This window comes from Saimiri boliviensis, chromosome 2 (assembly GCF_048565385.1).
Source record: "Saimiri boliviensis isolate mSaiBol1 chromosome 2, mSaiBol1.pri, whole genome shotgun sequence".
In the NCBI taxonomy this organism is placed as follows: domain Eukaryota; kingdom Metazoa; phylum Chordata; class Mammalia; order Primates; family Cebidae; genus Saimiri; species Saimiri boliviensis.
In genome coordinates, this window is record NC_133450.1 from 168,794,083 (window position 1) to 168,814,149 (window position 20,067).

The window sequence follows — 20,067 nt, forward strand, 5'->3', positions numbered from 1 at the left end:
GTTCAGGCAATTCTCCTGCCTCAGCCTCCTGAGTAGCTCGGATTACACGCATGTGCCACCATGCCCAGCTACTTTTTTGTATTTTTAGTAGAGACGGGGTTTCACCATGTTGACCAGGATGGTCTCTATCTCTTGACCTCGTGATCCACCCGCCTCGGCCTCCCAAAGTGCTGGGATTACAGGCTTGAGCCACCGCTCCCGCCGTTCGTAGTTTTCTAAACTCTTTTTTTTTCCTATAAAATCAATAGTAATGTCTCCACTTTTATTTCATATTTTAGTAATTTGAGTCTTCTTTTTTCTCCATCAGTGCAGTAAAGGTTTGTCAAAGTTGATGTTTTCAAGGAACCAGCTTTTGTTTTTATTGATTTTTCTATATTATTTTTCTATTCTGTTTCATTTATATCTCCACTCATCTTTATAATTTCCATTTTTTGCTAGCTTTGGGTTTAGTTTATTCTTTTTTAATTCCTATGTAGTTATTGAGATTGTTCTTTTTATATAAAGTTATACAGCCATAACTTTTTAAAATCACTGTTTTTACTGCATCTTCCTAAGTTTCATGTGCTGTGATTTTGTCAAGTGATATGTCTTAAATTTCCATATTTGTGAATTTTCCAATTTTCCTCCTGTTATTGATTTCTAACATCATTACTTTAATTTTAGATTTGTTGGTGTATCCTGGAGAATGATTCATATGCACTCGAGAAGAACCTGTATTCAGCTGTTGTTGGATGGAGAGTTCTTTGTTAGGTCTAACTGTTATGTCTAATTGTTCTAGTTGTTCAAGCCTCCTATTTCTTTTCTATCTGTCTTTCTATCTATCCAACTATCTTATCTATTTTTTGAGATGGAGTCTGGCTTTGTCACCCAGGCTGGAGTACAGTAGCACAGTCTCAGCTCACTGCAACCTCTGCTTCCAGATTTAAGCAATTCTCCTGCCTCAGCCTCCCTAGTAGCTGGGACTATAGGTGCAAAAAATGAGCCACCATGCCCGGCTCATTTTTTGTATTTTTAGTAGAGATTGGATTTCATTGTGTTAGCTGGGATGGTCTGGATCTCCTGACCTCAGGCGATCCACCCATCTTGGCCTCCCAAAGTGCTGGGATTACAGGTGTGAACCACCGTGTCTGGCCACCTCCTTTTCTTTATTGATCTTCTGTCTAGTTGTTCTACCCATTATGAAAAGTGAGTATTAAAGTCTCCAACTATTACTGTAGAACTGTTTCTTCAATTCTGTTGGCTTTTGCTTCATTTATTTTATTTATTTTTATGAGACGGGGTCTTGCTCTGTTACCCAGGCTAGAGTGCAGTGGCGCTATTACTGCGCATTGCTGCTTTAACCTCCTGGGCTCAAGTTATTCCCTTATCTCTGCCTCCTGAGTAGATAGTATATAAGCATGCTCTACCATGCTGAACTAATTTTTTGTATTTTTTGTAGAGATGGGGTTTTGCCATGTTGCCCAGGCTGGCCTGGAACTCTTGGACTCAAGAGATATGCCCACCTTGATCTCCTATGCTTCTTAGATTTTAGAGGTCTATTGGCTGTATATAAGTTTATAATTGTATATATCTTCTTGCTGGATGGCATCTTTTGCCAGTATATAATGTCCTCCTTTGTCTATTAAAACCTTAAAAGATTTTTTTTTTTAGAGATGGGGTCTTGTTGTGTTCCCCAGGCTGGCCTCAAACTCTTAGGCTCAAATGATCCTCCAGCATCAGCTTTCTGATAGCTGGGACTACAAACACATGCCAAAACATCTTGTTTCTCTGTAACTTAAGGATTACAGTTTTTTTTTTGTTTGTTTGTTTGTTTTTGAGACAGAGTCTCACTCTGTTGCCAAGGCTTGAGTGCAGTGGCCCAATAACAACTCACTGTACTCTGCCTTCCATGTTCAAGTGATTTTGTGCCTCAGCCTCCCAAGTAGTTGAGACTACAGGTGCCCGCCACCATGCCTAGCTAATTTTTGTAAGTTTAGTAGAGACAGGGTTTCACCATATTGGCCAGGCTGGTCTCAAACTCCTGACCTTGTGATCCACCTGCCTTAGACTCCCAAAGTGCTGGGATTATAGGTGTGAGCCACCACACCTGGCAACAACTTACTTTTAAATATACAGACAGTCCTCAATTTACTGTGGTTTGACTTAGGAGGTTTCGACTTTATGATGGGTTTATTGGGGTCTTAAATGCTTTTTCCACTTGTGATGTTATTAATTTATGGGGTTTATTGAGGCATAATCCCATCATTGTTGAGCATTTATGTCAGTTTTGTTGCTATAGTATTCACACAGTCTGCTTCCACGTCTTTGTCTGTCCCTCTTTGGGTTGTCACAGATGATGGCTTTATATATTGTGTTTCCATTAACATAACTTTGTAAGTATTGTTTAATCTATTTAGTTTGCAATCATATAGGAAAAACAGAAAAATCATAGAGGAGTGAGTTACAAACCGAAAGTACAATAATACTAGCTTCTGTATTGACCTATGTAGTTCTCTTTAGCAGTATTGTTTACTTCTTCTTATGGCTTCAAATTACTATCTAGTGTCTTTTCCTTTCAGCCTGAAAAATCCTCTTTAGCATTTCTTACAGATCAGGTCTACTGGTAGTAATGAATTCCCCTAGCTTTTGTTTATCTGAAAATATGTTAATTTCTCCTTCATTCCTGAAGGATTTTGCCAAATATGGAATTCTTGGTTGACAGTTTTTTTTTTTCTTTCATGGGTTTAAATATGTCATCCAGAAAGGAAAAACAACAGTAAAAAAATTTAAAAGCTGAACACAGTGGTGGGTTTCCATAGTTTCAGTTATTCAGAAGGCTGAGGCAGAAGGAGCACTTGAGGCCAAGAGTTTGAAGCCAACTGTGAGGCTACATAGGGAGACCCTGCTGATCGATCGATTGATCGATCGATAGATAGATTGATTGGTTAAAAAAAAATCAGTCAGTGGCCGGGCGCGGTGGCTCAAACCTGTAATCCCAGCACTTTGGGAGGCCGAAGCCGGTGGATCACGAGGTCAAGAGATAGAGACCATCCTGGTCAACATGGTGAAACCCCGTCTCTACTAAAAATACAAAACATTAGCTGGGCATGGTGGCGCGTGCCTGTAATCCCAGCTACTCAGGAGGCTGAGGCAGGAAAATTGCCTGAACCCAGGAGGCGGAGGTTGTGGTGAGCCGAGATGGCGCCATTGCACTCCAGCCTGGGTAACAAGAGTGAAACTCCGTCTCAAAAAAAAAAATCGGTCAGTATCCATCTGCCCATTCTTTGGTTTTTTACCTCCATGTTTTCTGATGAGAAAACTGCTATTAATCTTACTGAGAAATCTGATTTTCTTTAGGTGTTTGTGGTTTCGTTTAGCTGATTGAACACATTTTTAAAGTTGATACATAATGACTGTACAAATTTCTGGGGTACTCATTGAGCACAGAGCACATTTAAGTCAGTTGATTTAACATCTTTGTTGAGTGGACTTTTATTTATATGTGAATGTAGCTATTGCCTGTAGCAATAATTAATTGACATCTTTGACTAGTAATTCCAATGTCTGGGCTTCCTCATGGTTGATTTTGCTAAATTCTTATTTTCCTGTGAATTGGCCATACTTTTGTGTGTTTTATATATTTTTGTCGAGAAGTAGACATTCTAGGTATATTATTTCTTGTGCATGGCTGGAGCTGCCTGTGACTTTTCCAAACAATACTATTACATCATTTGTATTACTTGTTGGATGATGTTTCTGTTTCATTATCTCTGTGGTCAGTCAGCAATCTGACAAGGATTTCCTTAAATATCTGGCTCCAAAAAGAAAAAAAGCATCTTGTCTGTAAGTCTTCCAATACAGATGCTGCTAGGGGAGGCTGCTGCCACCAAGAAAGTTAAAACCAGCACACATATCTAGGCCAGGCACTCAGCATCGCCAGACCAGCCAAAACATACAGTCATCACTTCTTATAGAACAGGTCCCCACTGCCTGCCCTGACACCAGCCTCCTTCTCCAGGAATTTGGGCTGCTGTCTCATCTGCAGAGGGATAAAGGAGTGCGGGTGGTAGTTGATTTGCACAGAGTGCTTACTTAACAAAAAGCAGCAACTTCTCCCTTCATAAAACACTCTCTTGATTGTTTTAAGTGTCCTATCAGGTTTCAGAGTTCCAAAATAGTTTATTCTAGTCTCTCATTCCAGCTTTCTATTGCTTCTCTGATAGAGGGATTGAGCCCTGGAGCTGTCCACTCTCTTTTGTGACATCATTCCCACTTTTAAAACATCATGCGCCGGGTGCGGTGGCTCAAGCCTGTAATCCCAGCACTTTGGGAGGCCGAGGCAGGTGGATCACGAGGTCAAGAGATTGAGACCAACCTGGTCAACATGGTGAAACCCCATCTCTACTAAAAATACAAAAACTTAGCTGGGCATGGTGGCACGTTCCTGTAATCCGAGCTACTCAGGAGGCTGAGGCAGGAGAATTGCCTGAACCCAGGAGGCGGAGGTTGCGGTGAGCCGAGATCGTGCCATTGCACTCCAGCCTGGGTAACAAGAGCGAAACTCTGTCTCAAAAACAAAACAAACAACAAAAACAAACAAACAAAAAAAAACCCATCATGCATCTAAACCAGTTCACCCTGGCCCCTATTTTATATTAATTCAGCACATATAAAAGATTTATAATATATTAAAGATGTGATGGTGTTACAAAAAGCATGGGGTTTAGAGCCAAACAAATCTGTATTTGCACCCTAACTCTTTGGTATGACCTTGAGTAAATCACTGAACCTCTGAGCTTTATCTGTAAAATAGCTTTTATAAGAGTATTTGATAAGGAATATAAAAATGTAACTGGAAATGACAGTGTTGTACCAACATTAGTTGATATTCCTGTTTGATCATCAACTGCTAAGTACTCAGTACCACACATCTTATTAGATGCATTATGTGCACATTCCCAGCAATAATTTTGTAAAGTTAAGTGTTTTCTGGTTTTGTTTGTTTATTTAAAGAAGATGAAACTAAAGCTTAGAGATGTTTTAACAATTTTCCTGAAGTATAATTAGGCATCACACCCAGGACTTGCTGATAGCCGCTGTAACACACTGCATCTTATCTGAGTTATACTATCTTGATTTCAGAGTCTCTTTTTCTTTTTCCAGGAGTCACATGCCATAGGAAAAAAGCCTGAAAATCCAGCAGACATGATAGAAGAAGGGGAGCTTATCCTATCTGTGAATATCTTGTACCCTGTTATATTTCATAAGGTAAGTAGTAAAACCTTTTGCATTTGTGGGTAATAGTAACTTTTGTAAAAGTGTTTAATTATTTGAAGAGTCATGTTCCTATGTTTACATTAAAAGTAAATGTTCTGGTCATGGTGGCTCATGCCTGTAATCCCAGCACTTTGGGAGGCCAAGGTGGGCAGATCACTTGAGGTCAGGAGTTCGAGACCAACCTGGGTAACATAGTGAGACCTTGTCTCTACTAAAAATCAAAAAAATTAGCTAGGCATGGAGGTGCACACTTGTACTCCCAAGTACTTGGGAGGCTGAGGCGTGAGGATCACTTGAGCCTAGGAATTCAAGGTTGCAAGCGAGCTGTGATTGCACCACTGAACTCCAGCCTGGAAGACAGAGTGAGACCCTATCTAATAAATGCAAGCATGTGCTGCCTATCTGACATCTTATTTTTAGAGTTGACAATCTATAATTTTGTGTCATCTCTTCTATTAAGTAATATTGGAAATAAGGTCAAATTTCAAGTGATGTCTCAATCCAGTAGGATTACAGGTACAGTATTAATATATATGCTTGATTTCTGCACTAGAAGCAACTGAAGGTATATGTAAATCCATGATTCTAGTTCTACAAATTCTTGAGGGATTTTTTTTTGCGGAATAGGTGACTAATGGAGGAGTGGAGTGACCTACGTTCACTAATTTAGAATACTTGGGAAGTTATTGAACTAACCAGAGACAGCTCTTCTTTGATGAAAATACAGAAAGTTATTAAGTGAAGGGTATCCATGAATCTCTTAGGAGAAAGAACTCTTTCCTAGCCCAGAGTGTGTATATTCTTAATTCCCTAAATAGATGTGTCATAAACTCTGATGAGTTGTAATTGAAATACTAATATATATAAATTGCACTTAAGAATAAATAGGCTTGTACAAAGCATCTGGGATGTAGTTAGTACTAATTATCTTATTTGATTAAGATCTCAAATTAACTGGCCAAGTGCAGTGGCCCATACCTATAGTCTCAGCACCCTTGGAAGGCTGAGGTGGACTGACTACTTGAGCTCAAGAGTTCGAGACCAACCTGAGCAACATGGCAAAACCTCATCTCTACAAAAAATACAAAAATTAGCTAGACATGGTGGTGTGTGCCTGTAGTCCCAGCTACTAGGGAGGATTCCTTGAGCTGGGAGGTCAAGGCTGCAGTGAGCCAAGATCGTTACATGGCACTCGAACCTAGGTGACAAAATGAGACTCTGTCCCCCACTGCCACCCCACTTCCAAAAAGAAAGATCCCAAATGACAAATCATAAAAACAAAACAAACCAAAGTAATTAGTCTTTGGGTTTATAACCTTAGGTTACAGTATAGATTGCCTGACTTCAATGAAGTAACTCTTAGGAAATTTTAAGACTTTCTTGCTAGATGAAGTTAATATTCCAGTGGCTCTTAATGCTCATGTCATTTTGGTATCATCTTGATTATAAACTTTAGCTTAAAATTTCCATGGCTAAGTATGTCAGTTGTATCCATGGGATTTGTATGTTTGTTTTTGGAGACAGGGCCTTGCTCCATTGCCCAGGCCGGAGGGCAGCAGTACAGTCTCAGCTCACTACAGGTTTGCTCAAGTAATCCTCCCACCTCAGCTGCCCAAGTAGCTAGGACTACAAGCATGTATCACAGTGCCCAGCTAACTTTTAAATTTTTTGTAGAGATGGGGTTTTGCTTTGTTGCCCAGGTTGATCTCGAACTTCTAGGCTCAAGCAATCCTTCTGCCTCAGCCTTCCAAAGTGCTGGAATTACAGGTGTGAGCTGCTGTACTTGGCCATTCCACGGGATTCTAATGTATGGAGGTGACTGAGTGATGACGTGAAGAGGCTTTGATGCCATCGAAAGAAGATTTTTATTACATTTCCTTAGAGGAAGGAAGGGGCATACCATGTAGGGCCACAGGAAGCAGCACCATTCTCAGTCAGGAGGTGGAAAGGGGAGAGAGGAAGGCATAGATCACAGTTTTTTGGGGGGTTTCTGTGGGAAAGACAAGATAGGGAAGAGTAAACAGTTGAGGATTGGCTAGTTGGAATAATTCCAGAAGGTTTGGGGGCAGAGGGACTGTCTGTTGTAGCCTGATGCTTGGCCCTGGGTGGATTGAGGTTGGTGGAGTACCAGGGGAAATAGTGGCTTGGTGTGTGAGCATTAGATAAAGGAGGTGGTTTCAGAGTGGCTCTGGATCACAGGGGAGATGTAAACAATGTTGACCATTAGTTTGGCCCTGTAATTATTGGATGTGAAAATACAGAACACCAACTTATGGGGACAATTTAAACTTTAGAAAACCAGCAATTAATTTTGATCTAGTCATGACAGGATTTACAGTTTTATTGCTTTGTCTCTAAGTGAACACTTATTTATTCTTTGACTTTTAGCACAAAGAACACAAACCATACCAAACAATGCTGGTATTGGGCAGTCAAAAGCTCACAGAACTGAGGGATTCAATTTGCTGTGTCAGTGACCTCCAGATTGGTGGTGAATTCAGCAACACTCCTGACCAAGCCCCTGAGCACATCAGCAAAGTAAGGTGATTTCCTCCCATAAAACAAAAGGAAATAACAAGCTAAGAAAACAGTGATTACTCTAGCAGGTTGATGCATGTCCTAGTAAATCCTTTCTTCTGTGGGATTTCATTAAGCTGTTATACTATCTCATTCCTTCCCTTTATCACAAGAACTGTCAGTATTGTTTCCCTCACAGCAGATCCCAAGAGTGTTCCTCAAGTTTACAAGACAATAAACGACTAATACAGTTGCCTAAAACTGTAGATAATGACTTTGTTCAAATGAACATACTAGCTATCAGTAGTTACTCTAGTAATAAATAGTAGACTCTTAGATTATATTCTATTAATAACAAGTAATTTCTTATAAAATTATTCCATTTATATGCTGAAATAAGGAAAGTTTGTTTATTTGTTTGTTTTGAGATAGAATCTCACTCTGTTGCCCAGGCTGGAGTGCAGTGGTGCAATCACAGCTCCCCGTGACCTTTGCCTTCTGGATTCAAGCCATTCTTGTGCCTCAGCCTCCCAAGTAGCTGAGGTTACAGGTGTGCGCCACCATGGCCTGGTTAATTTTTGTGTTTTTAGTAGAGACAAGGTTTTGCTATGTTGGCCAGGCTGGTCTCAAACTTCTGGCCTCAAGTGATCCGCCTGCCCCAGCCTCCCAAAGTGCTGGGATTACAGGTGTGAGCCACCGTGCCGGCCAGGAAAGTTTATTAGTGGATGACTTATGATTTAAATGGAAAACATTTTTGTTCTTTTAGAGTTCACCTTGTAATTAATAATTATGCCAAAAGATATTAAGTTGCTTAAATCACCTAAGATGAAGTTCTATGGAAGTGTTTTGTAAAAATACAATTATATATATTAAAGTTTGTTTTGTTTCCAAAATAAGTCAATATTTTTTTTTTTTTTTTTTTTGAGACGGGGTCTCACTGTCGCCCAGGCTGGAGTGCAATGGGTCTGTCTTGGCTCACTGCAACCTCCACCTCCCAGATTCAAGCAATTCTTCTGCCTCAGCTTCCCAAGTAACTGGGATTACAGGTGCCTGCCACCATGTCTGGCTGATTTTTGTTATTTTTAGCAGAGATGGGGTTTCACCATATTGGCCTGGCTAGTCTTGAACTCCTGACCTTGTGATCCACCCTCCTCAGCCTTCCAAAGTGCTAGGATGACAGGCGTGAGCCACTGCACCTGGCTAATCATTAGAACCTTTATTTTGGACCCTGCTTACTTAACCTTTTTGAGGATGAAGAGTATAATAAGTGGCAGATTTTGTACTGTAGCAGCTAGGCATATGACATGAGGTACATTATACATTTTACTTTCCGTAACCTGTGAAGAAGGTAAGGGCTTTACTCACATTTTACGTGAGAAAACAGAGGGTCAGTGACATTCAGTGACTGGTCCAAGAAGAAACAACATAGCCAATCGCAAGAGTGCCTGATGCGAACACAAGATGATCTGTTATTGAAGACAAAAAAGAAAAATAGAAGCTTCAAAAAAGTAGATGAAAACTTAAACTATTAGGGCAAAATTATTATAGTACCTGAAACATATATCTCCTCTACATAAATTGCTTTTTATCCTCACCACAATCCTGTAAGACATTGTGGCAGATATTATTATTCTCATTTTACAGATGAGGAAACAGGTCTGAGAAGTGATTGCTACATACCAGAATCACAAAGCTAGTAAATGGTAGGTTAAGGAAAAGAACTCAGGTCTTCTGACCCTTATCCAGGGGTCTGTTTCTAAATACATGGTGAATTTAACAGTGCTTCTCTATTCTGGTTGCATATTTTTTTTCCAGAGAGCTTTGGAAAAATATGATCCCCAGAGATTCTTAACTAATGAGTGTGAGTTGACACACGGTGTTTGGTGTTTTTGTAATTTGATTTTGCAGTCAGCATTGAGAGCCACTCCTTTGATAGAAATGCTGGTAAAATGAGTTAAGAAATTTTGAAGGTTCAAACCAGTTGTGCTACAACTATGGTACCTGGGGCAAGACTGCTTGAGTAAAAATAGAAATTCAGATTCTGTCTGCCTAAGAGTTATTGAAAATATAAAGAAAGAAATACGAAAAATGCTAGAAAAACATAACTTGATGATCATTGTTATCACTGGGGAAACATTAAAAATAGGACTTTGTTTAGTTTTTAGTTCTAGTATCCAACACAACTTATTGCTGTGTATGCATACAATAAAATAATGTGTATTTGATTTCTAATTCATGAATCTCAGGAGAATATGCACATTTAAATCAAACGTAGTGACAAACAGCAATAGGGTAAAATTGAAAGTAGTAGCAGTTTTTGTTAACATGTATTAGTGTGATTTTATGATATATAAATTTTTAATTCTTATGTCATAATTGCTAATGGTTGACTTTCTCTCAATACCATCTGTTTTCTTATAGGACCTATACAAGTCAGCCTTTTTTTATTTTGAAGGCACATTTTATAATGATAAAAGATACCCAGAATGCAGAGATTTGAGCAGGTATAGTTTCTAAAAATCTTCTCAAAGTCTTTCTTATTTCTAGTTATCAAAGTAGCAATATCTCCACAAATCCTATTATTGGGCTATTAAGGATCTTTACTGAGGAATTACTGATAAATCTTGTCTTGAGCATTACATACATGCAAAAAAAATTAGCTAGGCACAGTAGTCCCAGCCACTCAGGAGGCTGAGGCTGGAGACTCTTTTAAGGCCAAGAGTTCAAGGCTATATAGCATGCTATAATCTTGCCTGTGAATACTCACTGCACTCCAACCTGGATAATATCTCAAGACTCTGTCTCTTAAAAATAAATAAATAAATAAAATAAATTAAATCCCATTAACATGCATTATTAGTCTCTGGCCTTTATATACAGATAATAGTGGTAAAATAACCTTTCACTATTTTTTCTGCTTATTCAGTATTTACTATTGTTTGCCCTAGGTGATGGTGATATATAGGTTGCTTAAGTACACACATAGGAAAAATCTATATCTAAGCTCATTTTAATGAGACCATACTTTCATTGTCAGGCTGGAGTACAGGGGCATGACCTCAGCTCACTGTAACTTCCACCTCCCAGGTCAAGCCATTCCTGTGCCTCAGCCTCCCAAGTAGCTGAGATTACAGGTGTGTGCCACCATGCCCGGCTAATTTTTGTGTTTTTAGTAGAGATGGGGATTTCGGCATGTTGGCCAGGCTGGTCTTGAACTCCTGGCCTCAAGTTAGCAGCCTGCATTGGCCTTCCAAAGTGCGAAGATTACAGGCATGAGTCACCACACCCAGCCAAATGTAGTCATTTAAAATCTATATTCTAACCTAACAGTTCAAACCTGTTGGTTTCAGCATTTCTTTTATTTTTTTTGAGACAGAGTTTTGCGCATTGCCTAAGCTGGAATGCAATGGCATGATCTCAGCTCACCACAACCTCTGCTTCCCAGGTTCAAGAGATTCTCCTGCCTCAGCCTCCTGAGTAGCTAGGATTATAGACATGTACCACCACGCCTGGCTAATTGTGTATTTTTAGTAGACACAGGGTTTCTCCAGGTCGGTCAGGCTAATCTTGAACTCCCAACCTCAGGAGGCCTTGGCCTTCCATGGTGCTGGATTTACAGGCATGAGCCACCTCGCCTGGCCTTGCATTTCTATATAACTGAGGGCCCCAATAAGCTACTGCTTATGAGAGTTATAACTATCAATGTTTATAATATTAAAAATGTGAAACTAAAAATTTTGAAATATTAATCTCATTACATGCTAACATTTTGTGAAAAATATTTTTCAAAACACCATTGATTATACATCTTGCTGAAATGAAATGTATTGTTACACATTTTGCATTTAAGCTAAAGTGATACACATCACGTAGCCTTCAGAAAACTGGTCCATCATGAAAGGATAAGAGTTGAAAGGGCAGATAACATCTTAATATTATTGTGAAGATAATTTTGACCTCAAGGACCATGCTTTGAGAACTGCTGCTCTCATAACTAAGAAAAATTCAGCATTCCTAATCCCAGCATGTGTCAGACATTTTGGTCTTCGTCTCAAGATGGCAACTGTCCAGTTAGTTGGGTGAGCTAGGTTAATGTGAATTACTGCAGTCACAAACCGCTTTCTGTAATTCTTAAGTTTTTGTTGAAAAATGATGTATATTTGCCTTTTCTCCCCTCAGAACTATTATTGAGTGGTCAGAGTCCCATGATAGAGGCTATGGAAAGTTTCAGACTGCCAAAATGGAAGATTTTACCTTCAATGACTTATGTATTAAGCTGGGTTTTCCTTACTTATACTGTCATCAGGGAGACTGTGAACATGTCATTGTCATTACTGACATAAGGTAGGTGGCAGCACTTAGGACATTTTGCTACTTTTTAAATTTTTCTTTTACAAAAGCACAGATCGTTTTTTTAAAAAATAAGAGGAGTAAAAGTAATAATCATTGCAGATTGGCCTGGGAGCAGCAAAAATAGTGTTTTCTTTCCATGCAGTGACTAACTCTTTCCATCTATTTGCATCCTCTATTGTTCATTTTTTCCTGAAAATCTAGAAGAAATACTTTACTATTAGATGGTTAAAAATTGTGTTAATACTTTAAAAAGCATCTCCATTTTGTATTAAACTGCCGTTATTCAGGTCGTTATCTATCTATATGTATAACACTGCAACTTTATTTTTAGGTTTGTGTTTTTGCCAAAATTTGAAGGAGATAAAAGGGAATTGGAGGAAAAGAAGACTAATTCTAATATTTGACAAATGTGAACTCTTAATCTTTTTTTAAAGGTTTAAATTGGGAAGGAGATAGTCTAAAATGAGATTTGGGGATGAATTATAAATTTTGGACAGTTAATAGCTCTATTGCATGAATAAGGTGATTCATTTCCTCCTTATTTAGGAAATCTCAGTTTAAGAAGGAATGCTATGTATGAATAAACCCTGTTCCATTGCTGGTTTGATTCCTTATGAGAGACCATTTAAAGTTTTTTGTGGAAACAGTAACATACCCAACATACCCATGTTTGACCAATAATAGAAACTGATGCCTGCCAGGTGCAGTGGCTCATGCCTTTAATCCCAACACTTTGGGAGACTAAGGTGGGCACATTGCTTGAGCCCAGGAGTCCTAGACCAGCCTGGAAAACATGGTGAAACTCTGTTTCTACCAAAAATTAGTTGGGCATGGTGGTGTGGAGCCTATAATCCCAGCTGCTGAGGCTAAAACATGAGGATTGCTTGAGACCAGGGTGTCAAGGCTGCAGTGAGCTGTGATCATGCCATTGTGTTCCAGCCTGGGTGACAGAGTGAGACCTTGTCTAAAAAAAAAAAAACAAAAAAAAAACCAGGGGTGGGGGGAAGGAGGAAAGGGGGGAAGAAGGAAGGGAGAGAGGGTGGGAGAAGAGGGAGGGAGTGAGAAAGATCCAGGATCTGGAGCCAAAAGCATATAGAACTCAGGAAGGATGTCTGGGAAGAAAATAGAACTGGTAGGCTCCCAGTTGTTCACTGTTCTGTCAGAAAATAGGGAAGTGAATTCGTGACAGATACATTAAAAATGTAAACAGGAGAGAATTAATAGCTAGAAAACAAAATCGTGTCCAATAAAAGTCAACTGTGTGGCTTAGGTAGAAGCAGCACTAATTCTTCATAAATTAAATATCTGTTTAACCAAAATTATAGTAGTTCTATGGGGAGAAGTTGAGGAGCTAAATTCTAAAGAAACAAGAATGGAAAACAGTTGCCCCTAGGGAAGAAGAATGGGGAGGCAAGAGTCAGAAGGGTATATAAACCTTGGATTTATATGACTTTAAAATTATATGCCGGGCGCAGTGGCTCAAGCCTGTAATCCCAGCACTTTGGGAGGCCGAGGCGGGTGGATCACGAGGTCGAGAGATCGAGACCATCCTGGTCAACATGGTGAAACCCCGTCTCTACTAAAAATACAAAAAATCAGCTGGGCATGGTGGCGTGTGCCTGTAATCCCAGCTACTCGGGAGGCTGAGGCAGGAGAATTGCCTGAACCCAGGAGGCGGAGGTTGCGGTGAGCCAAGATCGTGCCATTGCACTCCAGCCTGGGTAACAAGAGCGAAACTCCGTCTCAAAAAAAAAAAAATTATAGACAGTACATTTATGTCTCTGATGTTATTAAAATTTTATATAAACAGCCTGGCACAGTGGGTCATGCCTATAATCCCAGCACTTTGGGAGGCTAAGGCAGGCATATTACTTGAGGTCAGGAGTTCAAGACCAGCCTGGCCAACATGGTAAAACCCTGTCTCTACTAAAAATACAAAAATTAGCTGGGTGTGGTGGTGGGTGCCTGTAGTCCCAGCTACTTGGGAGAGTGAGGCACGAGAATCACTTGAACCCAGGAAGCAGAAGTTGCAGTGAGCCTAGATCGTGCCACTGCACTCCAGCCTGGGCAACAGAGCGAGACTCTGTCTCAAAAAAAAAAAAAAAAAGATTGGCCAGGCGCAGTGGCTCACGCCTGTAATCCCAGCACCTTGGGAGGCCAAGGCAGGCGGATCACAAGGTCAAGAGATCGGGACCGTCCTGGCCAACATGGTGAAACCCCATCTCTGCTAAAAAAAATACAAAAATAAGCTGGGCATGGTGGCACACACCTGTAGTCCCAGCTACTCGGGAGGTTGAGGCAGGAGAATTTCTTGAACCTGGGAGGCGGAGGTTGCAGTGAGCCGAGATCACGCCACTGCACTCCAGCCTGGCAACAGAGCAAGACTGTCTCAAAAAAGAAAAAAAAAATTACATACGCTGTTCTGCCTGCTCTTCCATTCAAATATGGGAAAATGTGCCATCCTTGTAATAAACATAAGATAGAAGGCAATCCCTATTCTCTCTGATGGTCTTATTTTCCAAACATTTCTTTTTTTTTCTGAGACAGAGTTTTGCTCTGTTGCCCAGGCTGGAGTATAGTGGCACACTCTTGGCTCACTGCCACCTCTGCCTCCCGGGTTCAAGCAATTCTTGTCCCTCAGCCTCCCAAGTAACTGGGATTACAGGCACGCACCACCATGTCCAGATAATTTTTGTATTTTTAGTAGAGATGAGGTTTCATCATGCTGGCCCGGCAGGTCTTGAACTCCTGACGTTAGATGATCTGCCCGCCTCAGCCTCCCAAGGTGTTGGGATTATAGGCGTGAGCCACTGTGCCCAGCCTTTTCCATACATTTCTTATAGTGTAGGCATAACTCTATAAACATGATTCCAAGACTGAAGGATAAAAACATGACCCTTAAACTCACAGTAACTTCTTTATACAGTGATCAACAAAAGAAACATCTGTTTGAATGTCAAAGAAAAGGTACTTTACACATTTTTTTTTCTTGAGAGAGGGTATCACTCTGTCGCTCAGGCTTGAGTGCAGTGGCACAATCATGGCTCAATGGATCCTTGACCTCCTGGGCTCAAGCAGTCCTCTTGCCTCAGCCTGCCCTATAAGCTGAGATCATAGGCGTATGTCACCATGCCTGTCCAATTTTTTTTTTTTCTTTTTTTTGTAGAGTCAGGGTCTCACTTTATTTCCCAGGCTGGTCTTGAACTCTTGAGCTCAAGCGATCCTTTTGCCTTGGCCTCCCAAAGTTCTGGGATTACAGACGTGAGCCACCACGCCTCCCCTTTCATTTTTTAAACAGTTTACACTTATTAAGAGTATGCAAGCCGGGCACAGTGGCTCACGCCTGTAATCCCAGCACTTTGGGATGCCAAGGTGGGCAGATCACAAAGTCAGGAATTAAGGACCAGCCTGGCCAACAGTGAAACCCCATCTCTACTGAAAGTACAAAAAATAAGCCAGGCTTAAGGTCAGGAGTTCGAGACCAGCCTGGCCAACATAGTGAAGCCCTGTCTCTACTAAAAGTACAAAAAATTAGCCAGGCTTGGTGGCGAGCCCCTGTAGTTGCAACTATTCAGGAGGCTGAGGCAGGAGAAGTACTTGAACCTGGGAGGTGGACGTTGCAGTGAGCTGAGATTGCCCCATTGCACTCCACCCCGGGCAGCAGTGCAAGACTCTGTCCCAAACAAACAAAAAAGAGTATGCAATGTAAGGCTTTTTAAAAGGCAATTTAGAGAAGTCAATGTCATCTTACAGGTGTATTTAATCATTCAGTGCCATTCCCTAATACCAACTTTCAAAAGGTAATCATTTTCTGATAATGAAGTTTTAATTTAAAAAACAAAATCAAATTTTAGTATTGTTACAGACCTTTAGAACCATTTTGTGTAGTCCTTTCATTTTTCAGAAGACTCTGAAGTCTATTATGATTTAAAGGATTTACCCACAGCCAAGGAGCTGATTAGTGGCAGAATAGAGATTGACTTCCATTTATTTTTTAATAAAAATTACGCAACTTCTTAAAGGTTTCATAATTCTGACACTTAAAAACTAAGATTCTACCAATTTATATTGTACCACGAGTCAGAGTTAGATTTTAATAAAGGGGACATTTAAAAAATAAGAGCCACATTATAACAACCAGTTAATCTCCGTAAAATATCACTGAGTAGCTTTGCTCAAATTATGTGTCATTACGGTGTACTAAATGTTAGCCAGGTGTGGTGGCTCACACCTGTAATCCCGGCACCTTGGGAGGCTGAGGTGGGAGATCACTTGAGGCCAGGAGTTTGAGACCAGCCTAGATAACATAGTGAGACCCTGTCTCCACAAAAATTTAAAAAATTATCTGGGTGTGGTTGGTGCATGCCTGTAGTCCCAACCACTGGAGAGGCTGAGGTGGGAGGACTGCTTAAGCACAGGAGTTTGAGGCCACAGTGAGCCATGATCATGCCACTATATTCCATCCTGAGTGACAGAGCAAGACCCCATTTCAAAAAATAAAAATAAGAGGTACTAGTGGTAAGCAAAGCAAGGATTCTCTGATAGAATACATTCAAGAAATGCTCTATATAACTCCCTCTTTAGGGGGTCACAGTGTACATGACCATAAAGGAATTTGGGAAGTCTAAGGAAAGAAAACCTTGCTTAATCCAAAATGCTCTTGGAGAAAGTATTTTGTGGAACGCAATTTGGTCAAACATGGCATAAAAAGTAATTTAGCAGTCTTGAAAGGAAAAATTGAAAATACCTATTTTCTTAATACTCGGGTGCAGATATATTTAATAGCACATAAAAAGTTGTCACTTACTGTTTATCACTGTAATATCTTTATTTTCCCATGAACAAAAGGCTTGTGCATCATGATGACTGCTTGGATAGGACACTGTATCCCCTCCTTATCAAGAAGCACTGGCTATGGACCAGAAAATGTTTTGTTTGTAAAATGTATACAGCTAGGTGAGTGATAATGTATGTTTTTTAAATCTGAGAAATGGTAGTTTTATTTTGACTTCTGGTATTTATTTTCCATTCTGGATCTAAGAATTTTTGCACTTTAGTTTATAAATATGAAGTATTATCTAGTAGGGAAGTGCCACAAAATCAACAACAGTTGAGTGAGTTAAAACTAACATTGTTAAACAGTAAGGAAATATTGTATGTACACAAGTCCAGGGGTAGGTCAAATTTCAGGCTTCTAAAATGTATACAGCTAAATGAATAAAGGGTACTAGTGTTAAGCAAAGCACGGATTCTCTGATAGAATACATTCAAGAAATTCTGTATACAATAACTCCCTCTTAGAGGGTCACAGTGTACCTTACCATAAAGGGATTTGGGAAGTCTAAGGAAAGAAAACCTTGTTTAAGCCAAAATGCTCAGGGAGCCATGTTCTTTCTGCCTCTTGTCTACATAGTTTACATAATCAGCGTCATCCCCCAGCTTCTCAATTAAAAAAAAAACAAAAACAAAAACAAAAAAACCATAGCATATGAAGTTCAAATACAGTTTTATAAAATTTTTTACTTTATGTGATTCTACATGTTTAGATTATTAGGCATTTCTTAACTGTGGGTCAAAAAAAAAAGTTCATTGCTTTTAGAGGCTGAGGTGGGAGGGCCGCTTGAGGCCAGGAGACCAGCCTGGAAAACACTGTAGCAATAACATCTCTATAAAAGAACATCTGAAAGCCACTCGGAGGAAAGATAATTTAGTACAGGTTGAGCATTCCAAATCCAAGAATCAGAAATCTAAAACCTGAAAGTTTTTGAGTGCCAACATATGATACTCAAATGATCATTGGAGCATTTTGGATTTCAGATTCTCAGTTTTGGAATGCCCAACCATTAAGTATATGCATAATATATTCAAACATCTGAAGAAAATCTGAAATTGGAAATACTTCTTTCTGGCCCCAAGCATTTCAGACAAACGATACTCAACCTGTATCTTCAGTTTGTTTTGCCCTCCCACAATATTCTTTTCTAAATGATCAGTAGGAAACATGATTAATCAGATTAAAGTGAAAATAATGTTAAAGGCAAACATTTCATGAGATGCAGAATTCAGACATCCCACATAATAGCATCTTCATGCTATTCAGCATTTTGGTTGAATAATGTTGCCCATATTGCTCTTTGCATATACTTCATATTGTAAAATAATTTTGAGTTCTAGAGGTAAAAGAGTTGTGGTTTTCAAATTAACCAGGACTCAATTATCAGTTAAGAAGGTAAATTAAGCAAAAGTGTATCAGATCTGTTGCATCTAATTTTGTTATGGTTTTTCAAAATGGTCTGTTAGAAGAAAATGACCATATTCATACTTGGAGGATAGGTATGTCATGGCAAATGTGTCATGCTTTCAAGTAGATTTATATTCTTCCTTTAAGGATATTACAGAGAAACAGCATTCTGCAATTTTTTTTTTTTTTTTTTTGAGACGGAGTTTCACTCTTGTTACCCAGGCTGGAGTGCAATGGCGCAATCTTGGCTCACCGCAACCTCCACCTCCTGGGTTCAGGCAATTCTCCTGCCTCAGCCTCCCGAGTAACTGGGATTACAGGCATGTGCCACCATGCCCAGCTAATTTTTTTTTTTTTTTGTATTTTTTGTAGAGACGGGGTTTCACCATGTTGACCAGGATGGTCTCAGTCTCTTGACCTTGTGATCCACCCGCCTCGGCCTCCCAAAGTGCTGGGATTACAGGCGTGAGCCACCACGCCCAGCCCCCACCCCCCTTTTTTTTTTAAGACAGTTTCAAACTTGTTGCCCAGGCTGGAGTGCAATGGCGCAACCTCCACCTCCTGAGTTCAAGCGATTTTTCTGCTTCAGCCTCCCGAGTAGCTGGGACTACAGGCATGAGCCATTACACATGGCTAATTTTGTATTTTGTTAAATACAGACAGGGTTTCTCCATGTTGGTCATGCTGGTCTTGAACTCCCGACCTCAGGTGATCTGCCCGCTTCAGCCTCCCAAAGTGTTGGGATTACAGGCGTGAGCCACCACACCCAGCCTCTGGAATGTTTCTTAAAGTTAGATGCCCTTTTGCTTTGTAAAGAGAGTATCGGTGGTGATGTCTATCTGTAAACAAAATTATTTAGAGGATTATTATGCATTAATAGACTGATAAGGAAATAGTGGGAATGTTATATTTACATATTACTACAGTTCATAAAGCATGTTTAGATAAGGAAAATTTGATTGTAATGATGTACTTCTTTTTTTAAAAACTGCAGATGGGTGACGAACAATGACAGTTTTGCACCAGAGGACCCATGTTTCTTTTGTGATGTTTGCTTCCGGATGCTCCACTATGATTCAGAAGGCAACAAACTGGGGGAATTCCTTGCTTATCCTTATGTTGATCCTGGAACCTTTAATTAAGAATAGCTACACATACAGAAGTACCCCCTCATGAAGTAACTGTTCTGTTGGATCATTACCTTGTTTCTAAGAAACGCCACTGAGCAGTAGGATCCACTTTGAACAGTCTGTTAAAGCTACCACAAAAAATGTCCAAATCACAGATATTCTTATAATGATTGTATTTAAATGTTAATAACATATTTTCATATTTTATTACGAAGTGTATTTTTTAATTTAGTGCTTTTTACCCATTTTGAGTTATTTAAGTTGTATTACTTTATGTAGTTTGGCGATAAATCCTTTGTCAGTCATACATATTCTTTCACTCAATCCATGCCTTCCCTATTCATCTCTGTCCAGTGTTTTTTGCTAAACATAGAATTAATGATACATCAAGTAGTAGAAGTGTTTTGAAAATTCTTTGAAGAATGTGAGCGCTACACCTTCTACCATGAGGCTTCCAAGGTAAAGATCCTTCAAACATCTTTTGGAAATGGAAATTAGGGAAAACAATAATAATGAATTATTTACAAGTAAGATAAAATTAATAGCGTTGGGTTTATTTATTTTGAGATG

The 20,067-nt window shown here is 39.7% G+C and overlaps 1 protein-coding gene across 1 annotated transcript in view; it reads left to right on the forward strand.

Annotated features, from left to right (window-relative positions):
• Nucleotides 1–19,704, forward strand: part of SNAPC3 (small nuclear RNA activating complex polypeptide 3) — a 33,503-nt gene extending 13,799 nt beyond the window's left edge. The window contains exons 4-9 of the mRNA XM_003928146.4: nucleotides 5,143–5,247; nucleotides 7,645–7,794; nucleotides 10,195–10,277; nucleotides 11,953–12,117; nucleotides 16,975–17,082; nucleotides 19,362–19,704. Coding sequence (XP_003928195.1) covers nucleotides 5,143–5,247; nucleotides 7,645–7,794; nucleotides 10,195–10,277; nucleotides 11,953–12,117; nucleotides 16,975–17,082; nucleotides 19,362–19,509 — 759 coding nt within the window. The 3' untranslated portion in view covers nucleotides 19,510–19,704. The remainder of the gene's footprint in view (nucleotides 1–5,142; nucleotides 5,248–7,644; nucleotides 7,795–10,194; nucleotides 10,278–11,952; nucleotides 12,118–16,974; nucleotides 17,083–19,361) is intronic.
• The last annotated feature ends 363 nt before the right edge of the window (nucleotides 19,705–20,067 follow it).